Raw genomic sequence first — 25,984 nt, 5'->3', positions numbered from 1 at the left:
TAGTTGAGCAGTGGCCCTTTATATATGAATGTCCATCAGACAACGATAAATAACTCAAGAAAGCATAAGCAACGAGTCGCTTTGGCCGAGTGGTTAAGGCGTGTGCCTGCTAAGTACATGGGATTTTCCCGCGAGAGTTCGAATCTCTCAGGCGACGTTTATTTTTATGAAGCTTGACATCTGGATATATTAACCATACTGTGCTTAGAATGGAAGACAAAACATGGCTTGCTTCTTTTGAATAACGGGCCTGATATATAAGCCATACTCAAAGGCCCATATTTTTAACTTTTGACTTTAAACAGTGTCAACTGGGCTGGAAGCTGACGCACTCGTTCTTATCGAAAAAACCAAACCCTAGCCACCTTTCCACGCGCCCTACGTACCGTGGATGTTGGCTCTTTAACCTTATCTCAATCAACGGCGTCGTATTACTCGAGATTTCCACTCACGCGCGAGTGGAGAGAATCCCTTTTACTGCTAACTACGACTCGTCTTTCAGACAAGCTTTATTTTTTCTTTTTCCTTTTCTTTTGTCTTCCAAAAAATTTCCTCTGATTTCAAACTTCTCTCTCTCTAATGGCGGCGACGATGAGCAGAGACCAATACGTCTACATGGCGAAACTCGCCGAGCAAGCGGAGCGTTACGAAGAGATGGTACAGTTCATGGAGAACCTCGTGACCTCCTCCACACCGTCCAGCGAGCTCACCGTAGAGGAGAGGAACCTTCTCTCCGTGGCTTACAAGAACGTGATCGGATCTCTTCGAGCGGCGTGGAGGATCGTGTCGTCGATCGAGCAGAAGGAAGAGAGCAGGAAGAACGAGGAACACGTGTCGCTCGTCAAGGACTACAGATCTAAGGTCGAGACGGAGCTCTCCACGATCTGCACGGGGATCCTCAGGCTGCTCGATACGAATCTGATCCCTTCGGCTAACGCTAGCGAGTCCAAGGTGTTTTACTTGAAGATGAAGGGTGATTACCATCGGTACATGGCTGAGTTCAAATCTGGTGACGAGAGGAAGACAGCTGCTGAAGATACTATGATCGCTTACAAGGCTGCTCAGGTATATACTAGTAGTAGTCAACTTGAAGGAGCTCTCTCTCTCTCTTACACGAAGGTTTTGTCTTTTATTGTTTTTTTGAAGGACGTTGCGGTTGCTGATCTAGCGCCTACGCATCCGATCAGGCTGGGACTGGCTCTTAACTTCTCGGTGTTTTACTACGAGATCCTCAACTCTTCGGAGAAAGCTTGTAGCATGGCCAAACAGGTACTCTTTCTTTCTTCTTTCTCTAGGCCTCCTCTGCATGTTTGTTTCAACTTTCTTCTCTGTCTGATACAGTCTTACGTCGGTTGTGAATAGTGTTTTTGAGTGGCTTAGTTAGACCACTTGTGTCCTAGTGTCCCCATCTCTCATTCATTGATGTTTAATGAATTTTGAAACTTTTACTAGAAGTTGTTCAAAAAAAAAAAGGTAACGTTTTCTTCGTTTTTCTGAACGGACCCCACTCTTCTTTTTTAATAACGGGGACACTAAAGAAAAAGACGTACTGCAAAAGTCCTTTTTCTTTGTTACTTTATGACCTACGCCTCACGTTAAACCAGATTATTCCTTTTGTCAGTACTAGTATCTCTTAGAATGACAAGACTTAGATTGAGGTCGTGCGATAGACTTTGATCATTGTGCTTTTTTTGCACGTTGGATCGAGAACTATCTCATTTTTCTTAACTCCTGCTTGGTTGGATTTATAACCTGTAGGCTTTTGAGGAAGCTATTGCGGAGCTGGACACGTTGGGAGAGGAGTCATACAAAGACAGTACTCTCATCATGCAGTTGCTAAGGGACAATTTAACCCTCTGGACTTCCGATATGCAGGTTAGCTCTCTCTTATTCAGTCACATAACTAGAAAAAATCGCTTAGTGTTGTGATCATGCTTTGACCATGTAAAACTCAATGGTTGACTACTTTATTCAGGAGCAGATGGATGAGGCCTGAAGATCTTATGGAAGAACGTACGCTTATGTAATGAATGTCCTCACAACCGTGACTGAGTTCAAAAACCCAAAAAAAAACCTTTGCTCTAAAACTTGTCGAAACAAAAAAATATGTGTGTTTATGACAGAGCATGTGCACAGCTGTGGTGTTATCTGCTCCTCTGTTCCAACTCTGTTTTCTTTTTCTTAGTTTATTCTCATCTTTGCTTCTTTTGTCCACAGTAATTTACATATTGCAAATTATTTTAGTGTCCCCATCTTAGCTGGGAGAGTCTCAAGACTGTCGAATCTTACAGTCTTTTAAACTCTCCAATGCTGTGATGAACGCTACCTTTAAGTATTTGGTTAAAAAACATGATTTGACTTGGGTGTGGTCAATCTCGTTTACGGTTTGGTTGAATTTGGTTTAATTTTTTGGTTACATGTCGACACTTCTCCTTTTCGTTAAGAACATTGTTCTAAAAATCGGTATATGCTGCAGATCAGTCTAGCGAAACAATCCTTTTTAAATGGTCTATGAAATGTCTATGCGTCCGCTTAAAAACTAATTCCTTGTGTATGAATGATTACTTTATAAAGCGTATGATTTTAATGATTATTTAACATTGGTTAAGAGTGTGTTTACTCTGAATCCAACATAAACGCTAAGACATGAAAGGCGATTCGAGCCATGCCATGTGGCTGAGTAAAGTTCCCGTGAGGTTTGATCACAGGCGTGCGTAGACACATAATTATATATTCACCAATCATCCACCATAAATATAGTTATAGAGTCCGGATCTAACTCTAAAGGTTCGAATGTAAGAACACACAAAGATAAGCAAAACATCGAAAGCGTACTTGGACCACCTTTGTCTGGCATTTGCATGCATGATAAAAAAGATAAAAGAGCCAAATCTTTTTGGTCTGATTGGTCTAATTCGAAATACATCTTTACTTAAACCTTTGTTTTCTTCTTACCAATCTTGTCAGAAAGAAAAAGATAAAGACTGTAAAAACACCAAGTTTATTAGCTCGCACGTGATTCCAATTCACGTTGTTATTAGTTACCACTTACTACTAACAAAAGAAAAGAAAAACAAAGGTTCATTGGAGGCCATAGAGCACTAACTACTCATGGCCCATGGGTTAGAACGTTTGACCACACCACTCTAGGACAGTTAAATAGATTGTATATAAAACAAACACCTTATGGTTAATCATATGTTGGGAAAAACGGAAGACAGTATATTTGGGTAAAATAAAACCATGTGAAAGAAAGACCATATTGTGTATAAAACAAAGACCATTACCAAGTTAGCATATGACTTGGTTATTATACTTGTCTATAGTTTACTAGTTTCATTCAAAGGTATATGCAATGATGTAATAATGGAACTAATTTGAATCTGAAAGTGACACCTTAGTCAAAAATAGTGGTCAAAGATTTACCATAGCAAATGCTTCAAACATCATCATTGATGGATTTTGAGACAAAAATACTAAAACAATATTTTAGTTATTGCATGTTAATTTTAAATAAATCTGAATCTTTTTCAGTTTGATTGATCTTTTTTAGTTTGACTGAATTTAGAAAAAAAAATATTTGTGATTCGACGAATATTTCCGCCAAACAAAGAACAATATCATATATTAATTTGGTATACTTCAATGATTAATTTTATTATTTAGTATTTGTAGAATACCACAAAATAGTGATCTAATTTTTATTTGGCATCAGATATTGTTCTAATTATAGAAAATTAATGAAACCTAACAATTGTTTTAAAAATTTTATTAGAATGTATACTGTTTTAAACTATTGATCAAAATATATCTATTTTAACTAGAATGAAAAATCATGATACTGATTAAAATTCTCAGCATTTATTTTAACATCTATTTGAATATACCATATGTAGTGTTTTTGAGTACGTGGGATTACAGGTTTAGAAAATAAGAATCTTTTGTTATTAGAAAAATATATATTTAGATATATATAAAATAAATGTTACTGCATATAAAATATTAAATTCTGAAAATCATATAATGTAAATGTATACTAAACCATGAAACTAGCATTCACTTAATTCATCAGCCAGAAACTAAAATACAACAATAGAACCAACCATCTCTAAATATTCTTACAACAAATTTCAAACACATTCCCATTAATATTCAAATGAGGATACATTTGTCACCATGATAATAGTCAATTCACCTTCTATTTTTTTTTCAAATTTTCTACTCTTCTTCCTCAATTACCAAAAACAAAAACACGTATCTTCACGTCAATAAAAAAAAAGCTCTTCCCTTTAACATGTACCCATAAAACCCAAAAAAAAAAAAAAATCAAAGACCCAATCTCTAGATGACAATCCTTCTCCAAACTTCTTAACAATATATTATTTCTAGATAAAAAAAAAAAGAATCCTTTTTTACTTTTTGAACACTCTGTTACAATGGCAGAGAAACTAGAACAAAGTCTTTTATCTACAGAGACCACGGATGAAGAGGAGAAGGGCATGATTGTTGACAAAACTCAGACTTCGCAGATGGGTTTTCCATCAGAGAGCGAAGAGATCATCAGAGAGATGATGGAGAAGGAGAAGCAGCATTTGCCAAGTGATGACTACATCAAGAGACTCAGAAGTGGAGATTTGGATTTGAATGTCAGAAGAAGAGATGCCCTTAACTGGATTTGGAAGGTCTGAATTTTATTATATATCTCTCTTCCCATTTTCAATATTAATTTGGTAATGTTGATAGGTTTTAAATCATCTCTATGAGCTCAAAATTCTGAAAATCACATTCCCTTTGATGTATGATCTTGGACATAAAGAGTGTGTTGGTGTATGTCTGATGCTCATTTGACAACAGATTGGTTTAGATCTCGAAGCTTTAGATCTCCAAAAGCGTGAGAAAGAGGAAAAGAGATAAACTTTTGATGCATCTCTTGTTTTTATTACAACAGGCTAGTGAAGAACACCAGTTTGGACCTCTGTGTGTTTGCTTATCAGTGAACTACTTGGATCGGTTCTTGTCGGACCATGATTTCCCTGTAAGTTCACATTGGTTCTAAGTGTTTCATCTTATTAAAGTTACACTTCCGTAGTTTCTTAGTTTATGGTTTTGTCTTGTAGAATAATTGCAAAGCTTGGACAATGCAGCTGTTGGCTGTGGCTTGTTTATCTTTGGCAGCTAAACTTGAAGAAACTGAAGTACCAGTGTTAATAGATCTTCAGGTGCTTATGATCTCTCCCAAAACTAAGCCCTAATGTTCTTTTTTAACGGTTGCGGTTTTCATCACATTCCTGAACAGGTTGGAGATCCTCAGTTTGTGTTTGAGGCTAAGTCAGTCCAAAGAATGGAACTTTTGGTGTTGAATAGATTGGAATGGAGATTGAGAGCGATAACTCCATGCTCATACATAAGATATTTCCTGAGAAAGATGAGTAAATTTGATCAAGAGCCATCAAACATGTTGATATCCAGATCACTACAAGTGATAGCCAGCAAAACCAAAGGTGCCAAAGTCCTTATTTTTCTTCACCACTTTAGTTTTTGTGCCTTTCTGGAGTATAATGGTGGTTGGGGTGTGTGTGAGTGAGCAGGTATTGGCTTTTTGGAGTTTAGACCTTCTGAAGTTGCTGCTGCAGTGGCACTTTCTGTTTCTGGAGAATTGCACACAGTTCACTTTGACAACTCTCCTCTTTTCTCACTACTTCAAAAGGTAAAAGAAACTCCACCAAAATCATATAAGCCTTTCTAAGATCAATGTAAAAGCAACAACTGGGTGTTCAATTGCAAGTAAATGCCAGTTACGGAGAAGACTGAAATAATTAAAACGACACATGTGATTATAGTTTCATAAAGTAAAAAAGAAGAAAAAAAAACAAAGAGAAAGTGGTTTATGGGTCTGATACATTTGACTTCCAATGCCAGTGGAGTTTATAGACCAAAGACCACTTTATAGTATATTATTCTATAGCTTTGTGTCTTGCGACTCTTTCTATCTCACACACTCACTGCACACTCTTCACATTTATAACTAATCTTGCCCCCCCCCCCCCACACCCCACCATGTTGTAGTTTGGTTGATTCTGATCTGGTTTCCATTAAGATCCTCTTTTTGTACACACACAAACTGATGAGTTCTATATGTTTGTGTTTTGTGTTCAAGAGACAAAACAAAGTGTCAAGCTTTTAAAAAACTTTGTTGGTTGCAGGAGAGAGTGAAGAAGATTGGGGAAATGATCGAGAGTGATGGCTCAGGCTTGTGTTCACAAACACCAAATGGAGTTTTAGAAGTATCAGCTTGTTGTTTCAAGACATGATTCTTCTTCTTCTTCCTTCCAAACACAATCTTTCCTAGATTTCTCTGTTTTTTATTTAGAAATTTGTTATTATTATTATTCTGTGTGATAATAGGAAAGAGGTTGAAAAAGAAAAATAATCGTAGCAAAATTTTAAATAAAAGAACAATATTTCTGTTCCAATATTGTAATTTATGATAGGAAGAGTGAAGACTTTCTGTTTGTAAAACATGAGAAAAAGTAAAAAACAAATAGGAAAGTTTTGTTTCCTTTTTTGGTTCCCGCCAAATAAATATAACGGGAAAAACGTATCGCTTTCCGTGGTCGCTGGGAGTATACTTTCGGTTCAAGACGGTGTCGTTCAAGTGAATAAGGCGCGCATAGCACTTATGGGCTGCGTATTGGGCTTACTAACAGGTCTTTGACTTAAAGTTAACGTAAGAAACCCCATCAATTACTCGTTGGCCAATATTATATTCATTAAAATAATCTTTTGGGCCTATAATTGGTCTAAAAATTATGCTGTAAATGCTTTTTAGGTTCTTTTTTTGTCAAACTTTTTAGGTTCTATCTGTAAACATTCATATGTCGATCTTGGATACACTATAAAAATCACGACGACAAAAGTATTGGACTATTGACATCCACACATTTACGAAGATGTCTTATAAATCTAGTCGAGCTGTCGTCACATTCGGACTCATCAATGATTCCACGTACGGAAAATAATTGAACACTAGGAGGGAATGGTTTTATTTTATTTTAGGTATCTGTCAACCAGACACATAGCCATCCATCATGAGGTAAGCACTGCGATCACAAGGGACTCTGACGCATCTGATCACTTGTTGCAAACCATATAGTGTTACCACGTGACTCGGACTTCTGATCTCTGTACCTATTTCTTTTTTCCGTCAAGGATTTAATATATTAAAAAAAGATGGGCTGCGCCCCATGGATCAAAGCCCAATACAACAATCTCAAACAAAAACCCACAAACACAAACGGGCTGAAACATACATGGCCGAAGCCCAAATTCAAAGAACATCGGCCCAATGGCCCAATCCTCAGCCCACCAAACGATTCCGGCTCGTGCACCGACAGAGAAAGACTGGAGACGAGGCGCGTGGGAGGATTTTCAACGTTGTCGCTGCACGCGTTGCTCCCTCTCGATCTGTCCTTCACCGCACCGGAGAATCGCCGGAAAGGGTTATCGACACCTCGGTACGACGAAGCTCCTTAACCTACAGAGCCTTCGTCATCACTCAACACCACTTCATCGCTCTAATATCGCGTCGGAGATCGAAACCGCTCTCTTCAGATCTCGACCGACGCGAAAAGCTTCCACGAAACCCTAACTGAACTTCACCGCCGTGTCTTCACGCCAGAGGATTCCACCTACAGACCGAGGCTTCCTCCGACTTTTGACCACTTCAAACCCTGGACATGCGAAAAACAAACCCAAACTTTCTTCCTTTAACCTCGTCACCTCATCAGAGCGTTTCCTCGCCTAGCGAGATCTCCTCCGCCGTGACCAAACCAAACCCTAAACGGCAAAAGTCACCGACTTAAACCCAAATCGAACGAACAAACTTTAACCCACAGGAACCCCGGGTACCAAAACAGCAGCACAGAGCTAAGATAACCTCCACACTCCGTGACCAAAACCCGACGCAGGCAGATCTGACGGAGATCTCCTACCCGGTAGCTAGAACCGGCGTCTGTGGAGCTATATAAGCCTCACACATCCCGGGGAAGAAACAACAGACCATGCAGACCACCTATTCTCCACCAGTGACCTAGAGGCGACCGCGTCTTTGTTCCAAGAGGAAACCACCGCTAAAGGTGAGGTCGGACTCAGAGCTCGAACAAAGCGGTTGCTTCAGGATGGCGAAGAGGAGACACAGAAGAACTTGAAAACACAAGAAAATCCGATTCCGACGTCGGCACGGACGCTCACGCACCGGCCGAGCGCCGGAACCAGAAGTAGATCTCTCTCGCTTCTCTCTACTTTCTCTCTCTTGCTTCTTTGATGTTTGGTTGACTTTATCTCTGTACCTATTTTATCCAGTGTTTATTCAGCTTATTATAATTCATTAGATCGCAAATCTGACCAAATCCAAACTACTGCAGAATTTTCATTAATTAAATTTAACTTATCTGACCAAATCCAATTTTTAAGAGTACTGCAGAATTTTCATTAATTAAATTTAACTTTTTCTTTTGAATTCATTGTGTTTTTCGGCGTATCTAGCATAGTCAACCTTGGAAACTCTTACTTATCTCAAAATAATATTCCCTATGTTTCATCGTGAGTGTCACTTTACATTTATGCATACAGGTTCAAAAACTATTTAATTTTTCATATTTTCTATATAAAAGTACTATTGCTAATACACCAACTCATATTTCAATCAATAAAAAAATAAACTAGATAATAAAATTAATATATTATGTACTGAAATAGTAAAACGATACTTATATTGCAACGAAAAAATTTCTCTAAAATGACGTTTAATATGAAACATAGGGAATATAAAAATTTATTATGATGCTATATTTAAAAATGCTATAAATTTCAGATTATATGTTATATACTATTGGACAGTAAGTAGACACATCGTTTAAAAAATATACTAGATCTTGACCCGTGCTACCGCACAACTATTAATTTTTTGTTTTAGTTTTTCTTAATTTATACTAAATGGTGTATTTATAATATTTGATTGTTTTACATTGACTAAGTTAGGGGTGAGTATTTGGATACGCAGTCGAACTCGGCTAAAATCTATTCGGGTTTGAGATTCTCTTGTTTAATGATTCCAACTCTATTCGGGCATTTATAAATTTTGGTTATGATTCAATTCAGATCTTTTCGGGTTCGGATAACCCGTTTAAATTATTTTTAAAAATTTCTATATACTTTAAATTTCCCTAAATCTAAAAATAAAAATAATAAAACATATATATTTGAGTAATGTAAACCAAAGTACCTAAATTAAAAGTTAAAAAAATGTTTAACTTGAATATTTGGATAGAGAATAAATATATATATATATATAAAGTATTTTTGGTGTTTTGATTATTATTTATCTATTTTAGATGTTTACTTTTGATTATTTTTATATTTCAAATATTTTTAGACACTTTAAAATAGTTTATATCTTGGATATTAACTCTAAAAATAGCTAACACATTCAAGTATATAAATATGATTCAAATACATTTGTATATCCGAAATATTTCGTTCGGATCAGGTTTAGTTCTAGTTTTCTAGATACCAAAATGGTAAATCTATTTGGATATTTTTCCAGTTTCAGTTCAAATTTGGTAATACTTTTTCCATTCATGGTTGATATTATAATTTTTATGAATTGTTTGTCCAATAAAAATGTAATTTTTAAGCTAATAAAAATAAATACTTTTGACATTGATTTAATGAAGAAGTTAATGAAGTGTATTTAATTCAAAATTAATTTAGAAAAACACATTTATCTAAGTGGAAAGACAAATCATTAAAATATGTAGTATTATTTAATTATCAGTGGCATAATTGTGTAAATAAGTGTGAAAATTAAGAAACTGTTTTAAATGGTATTTATCTTTTAATAATAAAGTTTTTTTTTGGGTCTTACCAAAGTATGAACCTGTAAGATCACCAACCAATTAAAATGAGCTATCTCAGATTTGAAATCTTAAAAATATATATATATATTTTTAAGTTATATTATATTTTAAACTAAATAAAAATAATAATTCAATTTTTAATATTATTAACACAATCAGCAAAATACTAAACCTTATACCATAAATATTTGGATAAATCATAAATCATAATGATAAACATTAAACAATAAATCTTAAAATACTAAACCTTAAACCCTAAACTCTTAGATTAAATCTTAGGGTTCGTGATTTATCTAAGGATTTAGTGTTTAGTATTTTGCTGACGGTGTTAATAGTATTAAAAAAATTGTAATTATTACTATGTTTTATTTAGTATAAAATATGATATAACTTGAAAATATTTTTATTATTTTGTTTCCTTTTTAAAAAGATTTTGAATCTGAAATAACTAATTTTTATTGGTTGGTGAACCTAAATGTCCCAATAAAAACTCTTAATAATATAGATACATTGGAAAAGCCAATTGAAACACTACTTGTCTCTAGTATCTCTATTATTAAAAGAGAAGTACACTTATGAAATGCCCCTAAGTTTTCAATGTTAATTACACTTCCATACCACTGAACCTATTAATTAACATTCCTAAAAAAATCTTGTCTTTTCAGATTATTAAATGCATGTTTTTTTCACTCTGATTTTTCCTTAAAATCGGAAACAACATCTTCACATAGAAGGAAGTTATTTATTTTATTTTTAATGACTTAATCAATGATAGAGATAAATCATCAATATCAATAGATGATTATTAATTTTTTTTCTTTAGCCAAAATAAATTCAATATCTAAACATAATATATTTGCTGACAATAAGTTCTAATCTATAATCACTCTCAAATATTTAATATACCTATAAAACACAGAAACTTATCCTATAATTACGCTAACTTCTAAAATTTGGTGAATAATAAATTATCTTTATATTTTTCCCATATCTAAGTAATAAATAATGTTATATTAACAATAATGTAATACATATAATTTACAAATACATATATATATATATATATATTATCAATAGTACAAAGAAAAAAATTAGTGAAAACAAATATTTATACGGTCACGGGTCAAGCTATAGAAATAAACAACAACAACGCAAGATTATATTTTATTCATTTATATTTTTTTTTTAAATGTTAAGATTTTGGAATTGGAAAAAATTATGACCAATCTCTATATTATTTTAATTAGAAAATTTAAAATTTATATCAAAATATTTTGTTAAACATTTAATCTTAATTTTTATTATAACTATAAAATTAATTTCCAATCTAAATTTATGTCTAAATATTACAAATATATCATTTAGTATAAATAAAAAACTAAAAACATAAAATAATACCCGCCCGGTCGGGCGGGTCAAGGTCTAATTCACCTTTCTTTTCACTTCCATTTTTTCTGTTACATATAATTCCAAAACCAAAAAGATAAGAAGAGGGAGAGAGAGTGAAAAAACGAACAAGAAAGGAGGATTAGCGATGGGAGGAAGAGGTGGAGGAGAGGAAACAGAGTCGCTTTTGAAAAGCCCTAACACGGCGGAGGGAGATGGTGGAGGATTGAAGAAGAGAGTTTGGGTTGAGACAAAGAAGCTATGGCAAATCGTTGGTCCTGCAATGTTCAGTAGATTAACGTCATACTCGATGCTTGTAATAACCCAAGTTTTTGCTGGTCATCTCGGAGATCTTGAACTAGCCGCAATATCCATCGTTAACAACGTTATCATCGGCTTCAACTACGGCCTCTTGGTAAGTTTTCATTGTTTTTTTCTTGTTTGTTTTAACTTAATATGAGAATACCTAATCGATATATAAACGCGGTGCAGCTTGGAATGGCGAGTGCGTTGGAAACGTTGTGTGGGCAGGCATTTGGAGCAAAGAAGTATCATATGTTGGGAGTTTATATGCAGCGTTCTTGGATTGTTCTCTTCTTTTGTTGTCTTTTACTATTACCGACTTATCTTTTCACAACTCCGGTTCTCAAATTTCTTGGCCAACCAGACGATATCGCTGAGCTTTCTGGTGTTGTCTCCCTTTGGGCCATCCCTCTCCATTTCGCTTTCGCTTTGTCTTTCCCGCTTCAACGTTTCCTCCAGTGCCAGCTCAAAAACCACGTACGTAATTAGATCTATTTTTTTTTTGATAATCTTCTAACGGATTGATACCAATGAGTATCAAACCTCGAGTTTTCTAAATGAGATTTAGATCATGGTTCCATATCGCATGGCTACGCAAATGATAACTTAATTCGTGATAGAAATCGAATATATTACGTTTTGACCCAACAATTTTTTTTATCACTAGACTACCACGTTTGCTTAGATTTAATTGTTTTAAACGTAAATATTTATTTTGTAGTTTTGTTGTTTTTATTTGCAAACAAAAAAGGTTTCACATGTTTGTTTCTATGCAATGATTAAACTAAACTGAAAATATTCAACTTATTATTATAATAATCTATGTCTAAAATCATACAAATATATACACAACGAAAAGTACCTATAAGTTTTTTAGAGCATCCACAATGATCTCGCAATTGTTCTCAAAATTAAAAATATTAAAAAAAATTGAAAAGCAAGAAAGGGAAAGAAAACATGGTCTTGTATGAGATCGAACATGTTCTTGTATTGTCTCTATACTAGTCACACAATGAACATATAAACTAATCTTATAAGACACATGTTCTCTTGTGAATAATTTGTATTTTTAATACTAATGCTTTTAGAAGTCTAGTACTAAGCAAGAAGCAGCTATAATTAAAAAAAAATAGTAGCAGCTATAATTTTTTATAATAAATCTATATTTGATGACAAATTTTGTGACTAATTGTTTCTTTGGGGTTATTTAGGTGACTGCGTATTCGGCTGCGGTTTCATTGGTGGTTCACTTTTTGGTGTGTTGGTTGTTTGTTAATGGGCTTAAACTCGGAGTCGTGGGAACTATGGCTACGATTAGCATATCTTGGTGGGTCAACGTTTTTATTACACTGGCTTACTCTGTTTGCGGCGGCTGTCCACTCACTTGGACTGGCTTATCCTCCGAAGCCTTCACCGGGCTTTGGGAGTTTCTGAAACTCTCTGCTTCGTCCGGCGTCATGCTCTGGTACCCTATGAATATACATGCTTTTGTGACATTATCTAATGAGCTAGTCACAGGCTTTAACGGTAGATGTTTGGTTTTTGGACAGTTTGGAAAATTGGTATTATCGGATTTTGATTATAGTGACTGGAAATCTTCAAAATGCTCAAATAGCCGTTGACTCATTGTCTATATGGTAAGTCATTTTGTTTATGGTAGTTTTTTTTATTTATACTATCATGATGAATTGATGAAGGAAAAGGCATCAATCATATAATCTTATCTCATGGTTACGTATCTTTCTCTTGTTTCTAAACAGTGGTTATACCTTCATGTATGATTAACTTGTGAAAAAAAATGTGGGCAGCATGGCAATAAATGGATGGGAGATGATGATTCCTCTGGCTTTCTTCGCCGGAACCGGGTAAAATAAAAGTTTATCTTCTCTATTTACTGAATTCTAGACGGGTTTATGATCATGATCTAACTGGATCCAGTTCGGTTTAATCCACTTTGATACTACCATATAAAGTACTACTTGGGAATAATAATAATATACTTTTAAAGGAACGTTATTTTCTGGAAGAAGTAGGAAACAGAAACATAACATCTCGCATATGGGCTAGATCCGTCTAACTTCTTATTATATCTTCTTCCGTGTTTGTTTTGTACGCATGCTTCTTGTTTTTTTCCCAACACGTCGTCTTGGCTGAATAAGACTTTACGAGGACACATATTAGAGATGATTCCTCCTTCCTATTCTACCTTTTTTGTTGTCCATTTGTTTTTAATTTCCATCGTGGTTCTTTTGTGTGGATATATATAGATAAGATTTTGAGGCCACAAGATTAGCCGCCTGATTTATGTGATAGGAAATAATTGATCTATAATTTAATTATGCTTAATTAAGGATTAATTTGTTAACCAACCCTTTTACCAAAAAAAACATTGTTAACCCACCCTGTGTGTGTATGTTAATCTTAATCTAAAACCTAATTAAATTCCTTCATCAAAGAAAAAAAAATATAATTAGATGAAAATATAGAAGAACAGTCAAGATGCTAAAGAATCAATACTTTGATAGAATGCCCTGACGGGGGCTTCCTTTGCTGGTTAGACCGTGAATAGATGAACGCTTCTGATTAATTATATATTTAGATTTTAGAATGAAACCATTCACAGTCTATTTATTAGCTAAACTGATACAAAATTTTAATCGTCTTTTGACTCACTATACACTAATCATTGCAGTGTACGTGTGGCAAACGAGTTAGGAGCAGGTAACGGGAAAGGAGCAAGATTTGCGACGATTGTATCAGTAACACAATCGTTTATAATCGGGTTATTTTTCGGGGTGATAATAATGCTTTTCCATAACAAAATTGCTTGGATATTTTCTTCAAGTGAAGCCGTCTTAGTTGCCGTTAATAAACTCTCCATCCTGTTAGCTTTCACCATACTTCTTAACAGCATTCAACCGGTTCTTTCCGGTACGTTACAATTTTATTATTTAATTTATATATCAAGGCAACGCTTTTTATGTTAACTTTTCATTTGTGAGTAGGTGTTGCGGTTGGATCAGGCTGGCAATCCTATGTAGCATATATAAACTTGGGATGCTATTATTGCATCGGTCTTCCATTTGGATTTCTAATGGGATGGGTTTTTAAATTTGGTGTTATGGTAATGTCAGTTTTCATTAATTCTATTTTAATTTATTTTTGATGTATGTGACTAAATAATTTGGATTTTACAGGGTATTTGGGCTGGTATGATCTTTGGAGGCACTGCAGTTCAGACGTTGATTTTATGTTTTATCACATTGAGATGTGATTGGGAAAAAGAGGTAAAATTAAGATATTGCATATATTTGTCTTTGGTTCATTATGAGAATTCAAAATTAGATTATAACATTTTCAAAACTAAAATTTGCAGGCGCAAAAGGCAAATGCTCGTGTTAACAAATGGTCCAACACTATAAAATGAGGATTAGAAGGGGTCGTGAAAATGTTTGGAGGGAGTACATGTAACTCATGCTATACTCCTATAAAAGGGTCGAACAACACTCACCAAAAAGATGCTTGTCCGATTTAATGAATAATTTGTAGTTTCATCTTGTGCACGTTTAAGATGGTATATCTTGTAATGAAAATGTGATACTTACTGTATACTGCTTCAAATATTACAGATGTTATCTGTAAATTTCAGTGAACGCAGTAATACAAAAATACCTTTGTGAATTTCATTCTAAAAACCTGTCTTGTGTGCCAATATCAGAAAATAGTTACATATTAAACTGGCTATAAACTAGTTTTCATAGTTATATATATATATATATATATATATATTGCTTTTACCACACTACTAGTATGTTATCACTAATTCACAACTTAACTCCATTTCTTTTTGCAATGTGTCTTTCTCTCTTTTCCCATGTCCATCATGTCAATGTATTTCATTATTCTAAGATAAACAGTAAATAATTAACGTAAAGCTAACATATCATATCCAACTGATGATTGAAAAAAAAAAAAAAATAAGTTCAACATATCAATCAAATTCAATTTTCCATTCTTCGAAATCTAACCCCTCCCCGTGGGCCATGGTAGTTGCGTGGCTTATTGAAGTGATGAAGTCTAACCATGTAAACTCTTTTATTCCTATATAGAAAAACAAGTCGCTTTGCTAGAGATTTTTATGTGTTTACTAAAATTTGGGAACAGTATAAACATATTTTTGGATGGTTTTAGTGGGCCTAACCAGAACTAAATAAGGTGGGCTTTCTTACATAGGTTTTACACTAAAAATATTTGCTCCAAATATTTTTCTTTGAAGGGGTCCAAAAGCTAGCATGAAATCTTGAAAAAAAGTACCAAAATCGTAAAATCGAAAGAGAAATAAAAATGAGCGCTAAAGAAAACTACTACGATTGGTTGAATGACACGGATCGCTGAATTCAAACAAATCACAGCCGTTGATAAGATAAAAGATCTAACAAACGAAAACAAACTTCAAACAGTCCACACTTATTTATATAAAACCAATTCAGTCTCTAAGGAAACTCGTCAACAACAATCAAATCTCTCAGTTTCAGAATGGCTCGTACCAAGCAGACGGCAAGAAAATCTATCGGTGAAAGGCACGAACCTTTGCGCGATTCACCCGAAGAGGATTACGATCATGCCTCAGCCTAAGGATATCTAGCACGCGAAGAGGATCATAGGCGATAGAGCTTAAAACACTGCTGCAAACCATTTGGACAGTTTATTGACTTTCAATTGCTGCGTTCAGAAAAATAAAAGAGTAAGGCCCAAACTAATGTTTAGCTATTGAGATATTTAGAGAAAATATCTCATTTCTCAAGAAATATCCCCCACCCTCCAGATATTATTTTTATTTATGGCAAATACACTTTTTTCATTTTCCATGGGTCATGGAGACAACTCATGCCATGTGCTTTTTTGACAAAGATGGCATGTGCAATTCATCTATAGCAAAGATATTATTTTACAAAACTAAGGTGGCTTAGGGCATCTTCAACCCACTATATTTTCCATTATAACATAGAATTTAGAGTAAAGAAAGTTCTATGGTATTATATTTTCTAATCAGTTATAGAGTAAAAAACAAGTTTTATTATATACTAGGGTGAGATCCGCGCCCTGCGCGGGGTGAGATAAGCCTTTTTAGAAAAAAAATTAAAGTTTGAAGTTTTATTTTCCAACATTATATATTTTATAAATGTGATATTAAAATTTAATAAATGTGATATTAAAGTTTGAAATTGTATTTTCCAACATTATGTATTTAATAAATGTAGAAGTATTAAAGTTTAATAAATGTAATATAATCTGTCAGCCCATAATTATACTTGTTCGGTCAATTATAAATGTCATTTATATATATAATTTCAAGTTTATTTGATTTAAGAAGTAATTATGGGAAAATATATTATAAACTAAAGTTTAAAATTAAAAGATAACAGAATAAAAAACACCAAAATAAGAAAGTGTGAACTCATAATAGGAAACAACAAAACAGATTTAAACCACAGAATAAAATCCACCTATTTAGAAGCAGTAAAATAATAAATTTATCAATACCAAATAAGTTCAGTACAATGCAAATCCTAATAAAGTTAATATTGGTCTTGCAACTATACAATTGAATATTTGATTTAAAAATTATTGTGTATTTTAACATTTTGTAGATATTTGGAATAAAATTAATAAATACCCATATTTTTAATATGTTGTGTAGTATGTAAACACATGTAAAAATAATAAATCAAAGTAATAAATCGTAGTTTCACAGATGTGTTAATCGTAATATGAATAATACAATGTGAAGATATAATTAAATAAAAAAGTATATACTAAATAGAATTGTAAAGGAATGCATCTAATTAGTTACATCATATCAAACATTTACAAACTACATTTTTTTGTTTATCGGTGGCTTTTTTGAAAACACATTTTAGTGACTTTATTTGTTGGACCTAGGGGTGTTTAATCCAGATTTCGGTTTTGTTTTTTCGGTTTTCCGGTATTTCAGTTAGTAAAATATAACCACCACTCTAAATCATATTTACTTAGGTTCAGTTTATATACTATCGGTTTTCGATTTATTCGGTTTTTTTACCAAAAACATAATTATTTAGTTTGATGTAATATTATATTAATTTTAGAGTCATGTTGTCAATGCAGTCACTTATTAAAAAATATTATATGTTCATATAAATGAAAAAAAAAAGAATAACGATTCTACCATCAAATAAAATAATCAAATCTGAACTAAAATAAAGTTTGGAATTTTCAAAATAAAAATAATAAACAAAACATAAGCATGAAAGAAAAGTTTTTTTCACTCTTTCATATTTAGTGTTCATCAAAGTCATGATTCTTCGATTGAATACAAAACTCTGTTCGTTTATAGATAAGAAAAACAATTGTGAATAATTTCCACTAATTGTTGTCCATCAAATTTATAACATTCACTTCAATTTAGTCAAATGCTAAAATAAAGAAAACATATTTTTTAAAAGACTAAGAAGATATAAGAATCCTCGATTGTGATGTATTGTTATGTAATTATATAGTTGATGGGTTTTAGATATTAGGGCTTCTCTATTACTATAAAAATATGGTAATGGTTATTAACAAAAAAAATAACTTATATAAAAACATATTTTCATGTGTCATTATAAAATAGATACACATGTTTCTACTTTTGATCTGTTTTGTTCGGGTTATTCGGTTATAAATCAGACCATATCCAAATCCTATGGTTTTTATAAAATCATATCCATTCGGTTTATATAGTATATACTAAAAATAAACTAAATTATATATTCTGGTTCGGTCCAGAACCGTTCGGTTTTACCATATTAAACAGTCCTAGTTGGATTTCATTTTGGTGGACCGTACATGTTAAGAATAATTAAGATAAGTCAAACCAATAATTATTATATATATATAGAGAGAGAGATAAAATTGAAAGTGTCACTTTCGAACTTTCTAACACTTTAAATCTTGAAGTTTTTTTGCTTTCATTTTAAATCTTCAAAGTGACATTTTTAGCATAATAAACTTCTAACGACGTTTTCCTATTCATATGTGACCGGTACTGTTCATTTTACAGGTAAAAAATTAATAAAAAGTAACAAAAACTCAGTAGATAGAATTCTCCAAAACCATCTCAACAATCTCTCCCACAGCACCAACACGAATTTTGCTTCCTGGAAAATTTATTTTTCACCTAAATTTTCAACATAGATCTAATCAGAAAAATAGCTATTGTAAACTAAGATTTTAATTGAAGAGATATGGTAGAGGTTCTGGCTAGACTAATGAATTAGCTCACTTATATAGTAAAAAAACGTGTATAAAAGTTAATGAGAAAAAATCAGAAACTGAATATGTATATGTTTGTATTAAATGTATAAAGATCTTAGGGAATATTTTCGGGCAATTATGGTGACTGTTTTCAAATAATTTCCTATAGTCATGCTTGCGAGAGTAATATTACATTTACTATCCGAATCAATTATTATTTATCTTCATATAAAGAATAAATTTCGGCTATTAGTCAAGATATTTAGTTAATTGGTGATAGTTTACATACGGTCACAGTATTTAAATGTCATGTATTATGGAAACTTTATATTGAGTTAACTAATAATCAGTCAAGTTACATAAAAGTAGGTTTCATATTTTTACAATTTTCCCAATAATAATTGACTAATAACGTAATGTGTATAATTTGAGGAAATGTTAAAGCTCTTATGTCAAGTGACCACATTCTATGCATATGGTGAGGGAAGAATTATCTTATCAATGACAAATGAAAAAAATATCAAACAATTTATAGTACAATGTTTAAGAAAAAATTCAATATCGAAAAATATATGTGAGCATTGGTGAATGATTTCTGATTTTGTACAATGTTTAAGAACCATTTCAATGAGGTTGTGTGAGTGTTCATATATAATGCAAAAACATTTCCTAACAATAACTAATAATCTGTCAAGTTAATGTCCTAAGTTCAAGACACACCTATCTAGAAACGCCATATTTTATAATATAAAACATATTAATGTTGTTTATATGTCAAGGAAAACATTTCCATGAAAATGTTGACAGGATAGAAGAGGCACCGACAAACTAATTAATCATTTTACTTTTATTTGGCAGGTTGCAGCAATTATAATATTAAATGGTGGAGGAGTCCAAACGACGTCACGAAAAACAGTTTAAAGACCCATAATTTTATTGAAACTTAGAATGCTTATTCAACGAAGCAGTAAACTTATTTATATAGTGAATAGAATATACATTAAGTAGTTAATGCGTATTATACGCCGTAATAGTAAGTAAATATTATATTTTGATAAGCAAAATCTGTCATATCGAAATTTGGACAAAATATACTCGTAATCCCTAATTTACTGATATTATAACAAAATATATAGAAAGTGAAAAGAATGCAACTAATTTCGTATGCAAATATATAAAAAATAAATCTAATTAGTTCCTAATTCACTCACTATTTAATATTTGTCAAAATTTGATTTATATATGCAAAACAAATTTGGAAAATCTTCGTAAAAATCATTTCAAAATATAGAAAGTGGAAAGGAAGAGAATAATCAAAATTCGATTTGGAAATAAAAAAATCATAATTCACTCTCTATTTAATATGAGTCAAAATTTCATTTCCATATGCAAAACAAATTTACAAAATCTTTTTAAAGATTATTTCAAAATATAGAAAGTGGAAATTAATGAAATAATCACGTGGACCACACACTCGAATCCCGAAATTGACTACTTTCCTTTTATACATATGCGGACATGAAACTATGTATAAGTAACATACGAATATGTAAGCATGTCCAATGGCAATAGCCGTAATATTCTAAGGTGAGTAAGCTTTTTTTCATAAAGCGTCTGAGAAGGAATTTCGTGCTGCCACGTCGTCAAAATGGCATAGTCATAATCTTCACGGCTTATGTAACTTGACTGATTATTAGTTACCTCAATATAAAGTTTCCATAATACATGACATTTAAATACTGTTTCCTATGTAAACTATCACCAGTTAACTAAATATCTTGACTAATAGCCGAAATTTATTCTTTATATGAAGATATCAAATAATTGATTCGGATAGTAAATGTAATATTACTCTCGCAAGCATGACTATAGGAAATTATTTGAAAACAGTCACCATAATTGCCCGAAAATATTCCCTAAGATCTTTATACATTTAATACAAACATATACATATTCAGTTTCTGTTTTTTTCTCATTAACTTTCCACTCTCTATTTAATAGGACTAATAATTGGGTTTCCATATACAAAAGAACAATATAAATCTCATTAAAAATCAGGACAAATATAGAAGGTGAGAATGAAGGCAAAAATCACGTAAACATAAATGGTAGAATCACGAAACTTAATTATTTCCTTATATACACATGCCGACATGAAACTATGAAAGATACTTATACGAATATGCATGTCTGTCCAATGGCATAAACCGTAATATCCTTAGATACTTAAGCCTTCTTTCAAAAAGAGGCTGAGAAGGAACCTCGTGCCGACACGTCGTCAATAATGGCAATTCCGAAAATATGTTACTCTTTGAAGGTTACTCTTATTTTTTGCTTCTCTTTTAATACTAAGGGGATAGAGTAACTTGTTTATTTTTTGTTCATCATCCTATGTTTTATTCTAAATAGAGTATCATCTGAGAATAATCAATTTTATTGTAAAATTATTCTATTTTAGAGAAAATAAAATGGTAAAACCACTGGAAAAGGTCTTAAGCACATATATTATTCTTTTATAATTTCTTTGTACTATGTTTTCTAATTGTCGTTGGAGATTGGTGTATAATATGTTAAACGTGGTCCCTTAATCCTTATGTAGTGTTATTTAAGGCGTGCTTATTTGAGTTAACTAATTTCGTTATTGTTTGGTGATGTGGTTAGATGAAACACAGACAAACGATAAATAACGAAAATGAGGAAAAAAATCCAAAATAAGTTATTGGACAGCCGAATAAAAATTGGGACAAGATATATTGTGCTGTCATTTCTTACTATAAATCCAAATATTATAAAGTTTACGGCTTTTGAATGGAAAGAACAAAGCTAGCAAAAGTTTTGAAAAGGAGCAAACGACAACGTGTTCTGCAACATCCGTCGTTGCAAAAGGAAAAGAAACCATGCAAATGCGCCAACGCGGAGATAAATTATTCAAATAAAAAGTGCAACTATTCTATTTTCCTGATTGACTCGCGTACTATAACCATTTATTCTATTTTTATGATATTGTGTGTTACTATTTACTTCCATAGAATAAATTCTTGCTGGATAGCATAGAAAGAAATGATCATATTGTCCAAATTTAGTGGGAACCATGAGGAATATATGGGTAACAAGTTTAGCCCCTATGATCAATCCTTGTCGATGGTCGAATAGACCGCTAATTTGGCTTTGTCGTTAATTTTATAAGGTTTTGTTTGTCCATTTAGGGTTGGCGTATTAAAACTGATTTAAATTAACCACATATGTACAGAATAACGTATCAAACATTTTAATCCCTCGTCAATTTGTAAGATTCGTGATAAAAGTTTATGGAGTTAATATATATTCATGTAATCATGTCTAGTACTTATGGTTGATCTTATATTAGCTTTGTTGTAGAAGTTCTTGTATCCGAGTGAATATTAATGAATAAAGGTATTTACAGTGGCAGTATCATATTTGTAAGTCTTAGATAGTTAGCACAAACGAATCAATCAATAGTTTCTTCTGACCAACTTTATCAGCTAAACGCTTTTTTTTTTTTGAACAACCAGATTAAATTAGAAATAGAAAGAGGAAACAAGGATTCAGAGGTTTAAAGCCCAGACGGCTAGCCCAAAACAAAACGAGAGGAAGAAAGATGGGCCTTAAGGGCCTTTTTTGCTAAATCATTAGTTGTCCTATTCTGGGAACGAGGAATAAACTGGAAAACGATAGAAACAAAATGAGATGAGAGTCTGACGATATCTTGAGCGATACCAAAGATCTCTTTGATCTGACTTTTTGTGTTGATAGCTCTTATCAGCTAAACGCAAAAACTAAAAAAAGAACTACACAAAGAGGGCTAAAACAGACGTGTGGATCCATGTATGATAAACTTGCTGATTATCGCTAGCTAGAATAATTAGCAATATTATTGTTAAATATGCACGAGCATAATCATTAGATAGATAAAACTGTATAGACTAATACAAGTGTACTAAGTGCATCCACAACCGTGTTACTCATGGCTCGATAACCCAGGTAAGTTTTTTATGTTATTTTTTTTTTTTTTTTCAATTTGAGAAAAAGAAAAAGAAAAAATAGGTCAATCGCAGGTTTCCATGCGGCGATGGAACCTGCACACAATGACAAACCCGGCAGTGAAATGGTCTTTACCAAAAGATTGCAAAACTTTTTATTGGCACCAAATCTAAAAAATGTGAGACCTATATTATTTTATAATATTTTTTTTGTACTAAGAATTCTTGTATTTTGACCCGTAATCTAAGGTAAAAATGACGAATAATCCGGTTACAAAAAAAGAAATGACGAATAATGATACAATGATTGGTCATGTCTACTGTGGTTGTACGGAACTTTCCTAAGCGTGTCATTCTTTTCTAGCCACTGAATGATTCAAATGAATCAATATATTCCACTGCATGTTTTTCTAATAATATAACATTGCGACAGAAAAGAAAATTTCATATATCATGTTATGTAAACTGATCAGAGCTAAAGTAGATTTTCAATATTTCTGAAAATTTCCATTATAATCAACAATCGCATTCTTTTTTTAAACAAGAATCACATAATTTAATCAAACCAATATTACTTTTAATTTTCTTTTGAACTTTATTTTAAAATATTTAAATCTAGCTAGACATATTTTAATTGTTAAAACTAAAATATACAAATATATATATATATACACTTACCCACCATAAACTTTTTATATCAGTGTAAGTTTGTCAAAGATTCTAAAAATGACCCGGTTAAAATTTCAAAATTGTAATGATATTTTGCCCCAAATAATAATCGTTTCTAGCTACGCCCCCGTGGGAGCATATAAGCATGCAAATATTCGTTTTATAATATGATAATTATTTTTCAAGTGATAACGACAACAATATTTGACCAGTATGTACCATTTGCGGGAAATTTTAAACGTATACTCCCTCCGTTTCATATTAAGTGTCGTTTTAGAGAATTTTTTTCGTTGCAAAATAAGTGTCGTTTTAGAATTTCAATGCAAAATTTATTAACTTTATTCTCCATTCTATTTTTCTATTGGTTGAATTGTATCGGTAATGATGTTTTTATATTGAAAATATGCAAAATTAAATGCTTTCTTAATCCGTGTGCACAAGTCTAAAACGACACTTATAATGAAACAGAGGGAGTACAAAAGAAAGTACGATTTTATATAATAATCTTAAAAACAAAATCACATATTTCTTTCCCGGCTGGTGCATTAATTTCCTTTTAGCAAAAAAAAAGAAAAAATCACTTATCGTTTTCTATTGACAACCATTTCTCCTTTTTATTTTATGCAAATCTGTACGCCTCAGGACACGACCATTTCTCTATATATACATCCATGATCCATCCCACTTAAACCCTAACACACATATGCACTTCAATTCTCATCATTTTCCCCACAACTAAAAATAATAATGTCCTTCACCACCAACCCTCAACGTCGCCGCCCAACCGCTACAACCACAACTACAGCCGTAGACTGTCATAAACAAGTTCGTTCATGGCGCCTCCTTCACACCATCGTCCAACTTCTCATCCCATCTTGCTACTGCACACTCGTAGATCCAGATGATAATCAACAAGACAAATCTCGCCGCCAAATCAAACCAAGAACCTCCTCCGCGACGACAAACTCCTCATCTTTCACCGGAACAATCTTTGGTTTCCGACGTGGCAAAGTAAATTTCTGCATCCAAGCAACAAATACCAAAACCCTAAATCCAGTAATTGTCCTCTTAGAACTCACCGTCCCTAGCGAGGTGTTGGCTCGGGAAATGCGAGGAGGCGTGCTAAGAATCGCTCTTGAATCAAACAATAGTGACGGATATGTTTCACATGAAGATTTTTCTTCCTTTTCTCTTCTTACAACACCTTTATGGAACATGTATTGCAACGGTCGGAAAGTTGGTTTCGCCATCAAAAGAGAGCCTTCAAAAGCCGAGCTAGCCGCGTTGAAGGTGCTTACTCCAGTGACTGAAGGAGCCGGAGTTGTTAACGGAGAAGAGATTAACCGAGCGAAGAGTGATCATATGATGTACTTAAGGGCAAGTTTCAAACGAGTTTTGGGATCATTTGATTCAGAATCTTTTCATCTTATCGACCCACGTGGGATTATCGGACAAGAACTAAGTATCTTCTTTTTTAGATCGTCACGGAAATGATCTTTGGATCGTTTTGTTTTCGATCATATGGACATCAATCGGTGCACCGCTGGGATTATTTCGAGATCCATTGGTGTTTTTTAACTGTTGCGTTTAGGCTAACTAGAACGATAATTGTGGATCTCGTAATGTTTTTTTAGCTGTGCTTGATTAGATGAAAATGTAATAAGCATAGTTTTTTTATGATTTCAACTTTTGTATGCAGTAGTGGTGACCATGTGTGTCATGTGTTTCTTGTAGTGACAAGGGCTTTTAATCATCTATTTGATATATCTATGTTTATCATTACATTTTCTTTCTATTATTGTCAATAATTTGGGGGAATAAAGTTAATAATTATAGTCGGCCATCTTTGTTAATAGAATGTGCATGCATACAAGCAAACATGATAACTATTATATACTCCCTCCGTTTCCAATTAATACGTATGTTAGAGAAAAAAATATTTCAAAATAATATATTTTTACATTTTCAATGCATATTTTATTAACAAATTACAAACTTCAAAAAAATTAATTGCACTTTTTGAATTTTTCTTGGTTTAAAATTATAGAAAAAATAATTACAAAATTTATGCAAATTTAATACGTTTTATTAAAATGTATGAAAAATCTAGAATATTTAACATTTTGAAATATAGGGAGTAACTATTAGCAAAAGAGAATTATACATAGTTACATCACTACATGTCTTAGATCGTTTTGGTTATACAATATAATTTACAAAAAAAAAACACATCTCTACATATCTATATATCATTACTTGATTTAATATCTAAATTCACATCATACATCTGCTGGAACAGCAAAACTATATATGAAAAAAATAAGGCATCACTTGTTATAGCCGACTCTCCACATGATAATACACGGTTGAATGCAGTGTTAAACCATTTTTCTCATTCAAACAATTGTTATTACAGCTCATATTCATGTTTAG

The 25,984-nt window shown here is 32.7% G+C and overlaps 4 protein-coding genes and 1 non-coding gene across 6 annotated transcripts; all 5 read left to right on the top strand.

Moving 5' to 3' along the window:
* The first annotated feature begins 75 nt into the window (after nt 1–75).
* On the top strand, nt 76–157 carry TRNAS-GCU (transfer RNA serine (anticodon GCU)). The gene has a single exon. It is a non-coding gene; the product is annotated as a tRNA-Ser (tRNA).
* Nucleotides 158–522: 365 nt separating this feature from the next.
* Nucleotides 523–2,212, top strand: LOC108828558 (14-3-3-like protein GF14 kappa). 2 transcript variants are annotated; one of them, XM_018602289.2, is made up of 4 exons: nt 523–1,065; nt 1,147–1,269; nt 1,759–1,875; nt 1,982–2,212. In XM_018602289.2, exons 1-4 carry the CDS (start codon nt 580–582, stop codon nt 1,994–1,996), a joined length of 741 nt encoding a protein of 246 aa, XP_018457791.1. In that variant the 5' UTR covers nt 523–579; the 3' UTR covers nt 1,997–2,212. The 2 variants fall into 2 exon arrangements, with proteins under 2 accessions (XP_018457791.1, XP_018457790.1); XM_018602288.2 differs by having other exon boundaries at nt 524–1,065; nt 1,976–2,212.
* Nucleotides 2,213–4,283: 2,071 nt separating this feature from the next.
* LOC108828557 (cyclin-D4-1-like) lies at nt 4,284–6,490 on the top strand. Its single transcript, XM_018602287.2, has 6 exons — nt 4,284–4,682; nt 4,949–5,035; nt 5,118–5,219; nt 5,297–5,501; nt 5,589–5,707; nt 6,204–6,490. Exons 1-6 carry the CDS (start codon nt 4,437–4,439, stop codon nt 6,309–6,311), a joined length of 867 nt encoding a protein of 288 aa, XP_018457789.1. The 5' UTR covers nt 4,284–4,436; the 3' UTR covers nt 6,312–6,490.
* Nucleotides 6,491–11,381: 4,891 nt separating this feature from the next.
* Nucleotides 11,382–15,287, top strand: LOC108824183 (protein DETOXIFICATION 27). The gene is made up of 9 exons (XM_018597558.2): nt 11,382–11,718; nt 11,796–12,083; nt 12,818–13,071; nt 13,157–13,243; nt 13,415–13,471; nt 14,299–14,537; nt 14,612–14,730; nt 14,804–14,893; nt 14,983–15,287. Exons 1-9 carry the CDS (start codon nt 11,452–11,454, stop codon nt 15,031–15,033), a joined length of 1,452 nt encoding a protein of 483 aa, XP_018453060.1. The 5' UTR covers nt 11,382–11,451; the 3' UTR covers nt 15,034–15,287.
* An 8,939-nt stretch (nt 15,288–24,226) lies between these two features.
* LOC108826118 (protein MIZU-KUSSEI 1-like) lies at nt 24,227–25,337 on the top strand. The gene has a single exon (XM_018599496.2). The coding sequence runs from the start codon at nt 24,299–24,301 to the stop codon at nt 25,043–25,045; it is 747 nt and encodes a 248-aa protein (XP_018454998.1). The 5' UTR covers nt 24,227–24,298; the 3' UTR covers nt 25,046–25,337.
* The last annotated feature ends 647 nt before the right edge of the window (nt 25,338–25,984 follow it).

The sequence above is a fragment of the Raphanus sativus genome, chromosome 9 (assembly GCF_000801105.2).
Source record: "Raphanus sativus cultivar WK10039 chromosome 9, ASM80110v3, whole genome shotgun sequence".
Taxonomy (NCBI): Eukaryota; Viridiplantae; Streptophyta; class Magnoliopsida; order Brassicales; family Brassicaceae; genus Raphanus; species Raphanus sativus.
Note: the sequence above shows the minus strand (reverse complement) of the source record. Positions and strands in the feature narration are given on the sequence as shown.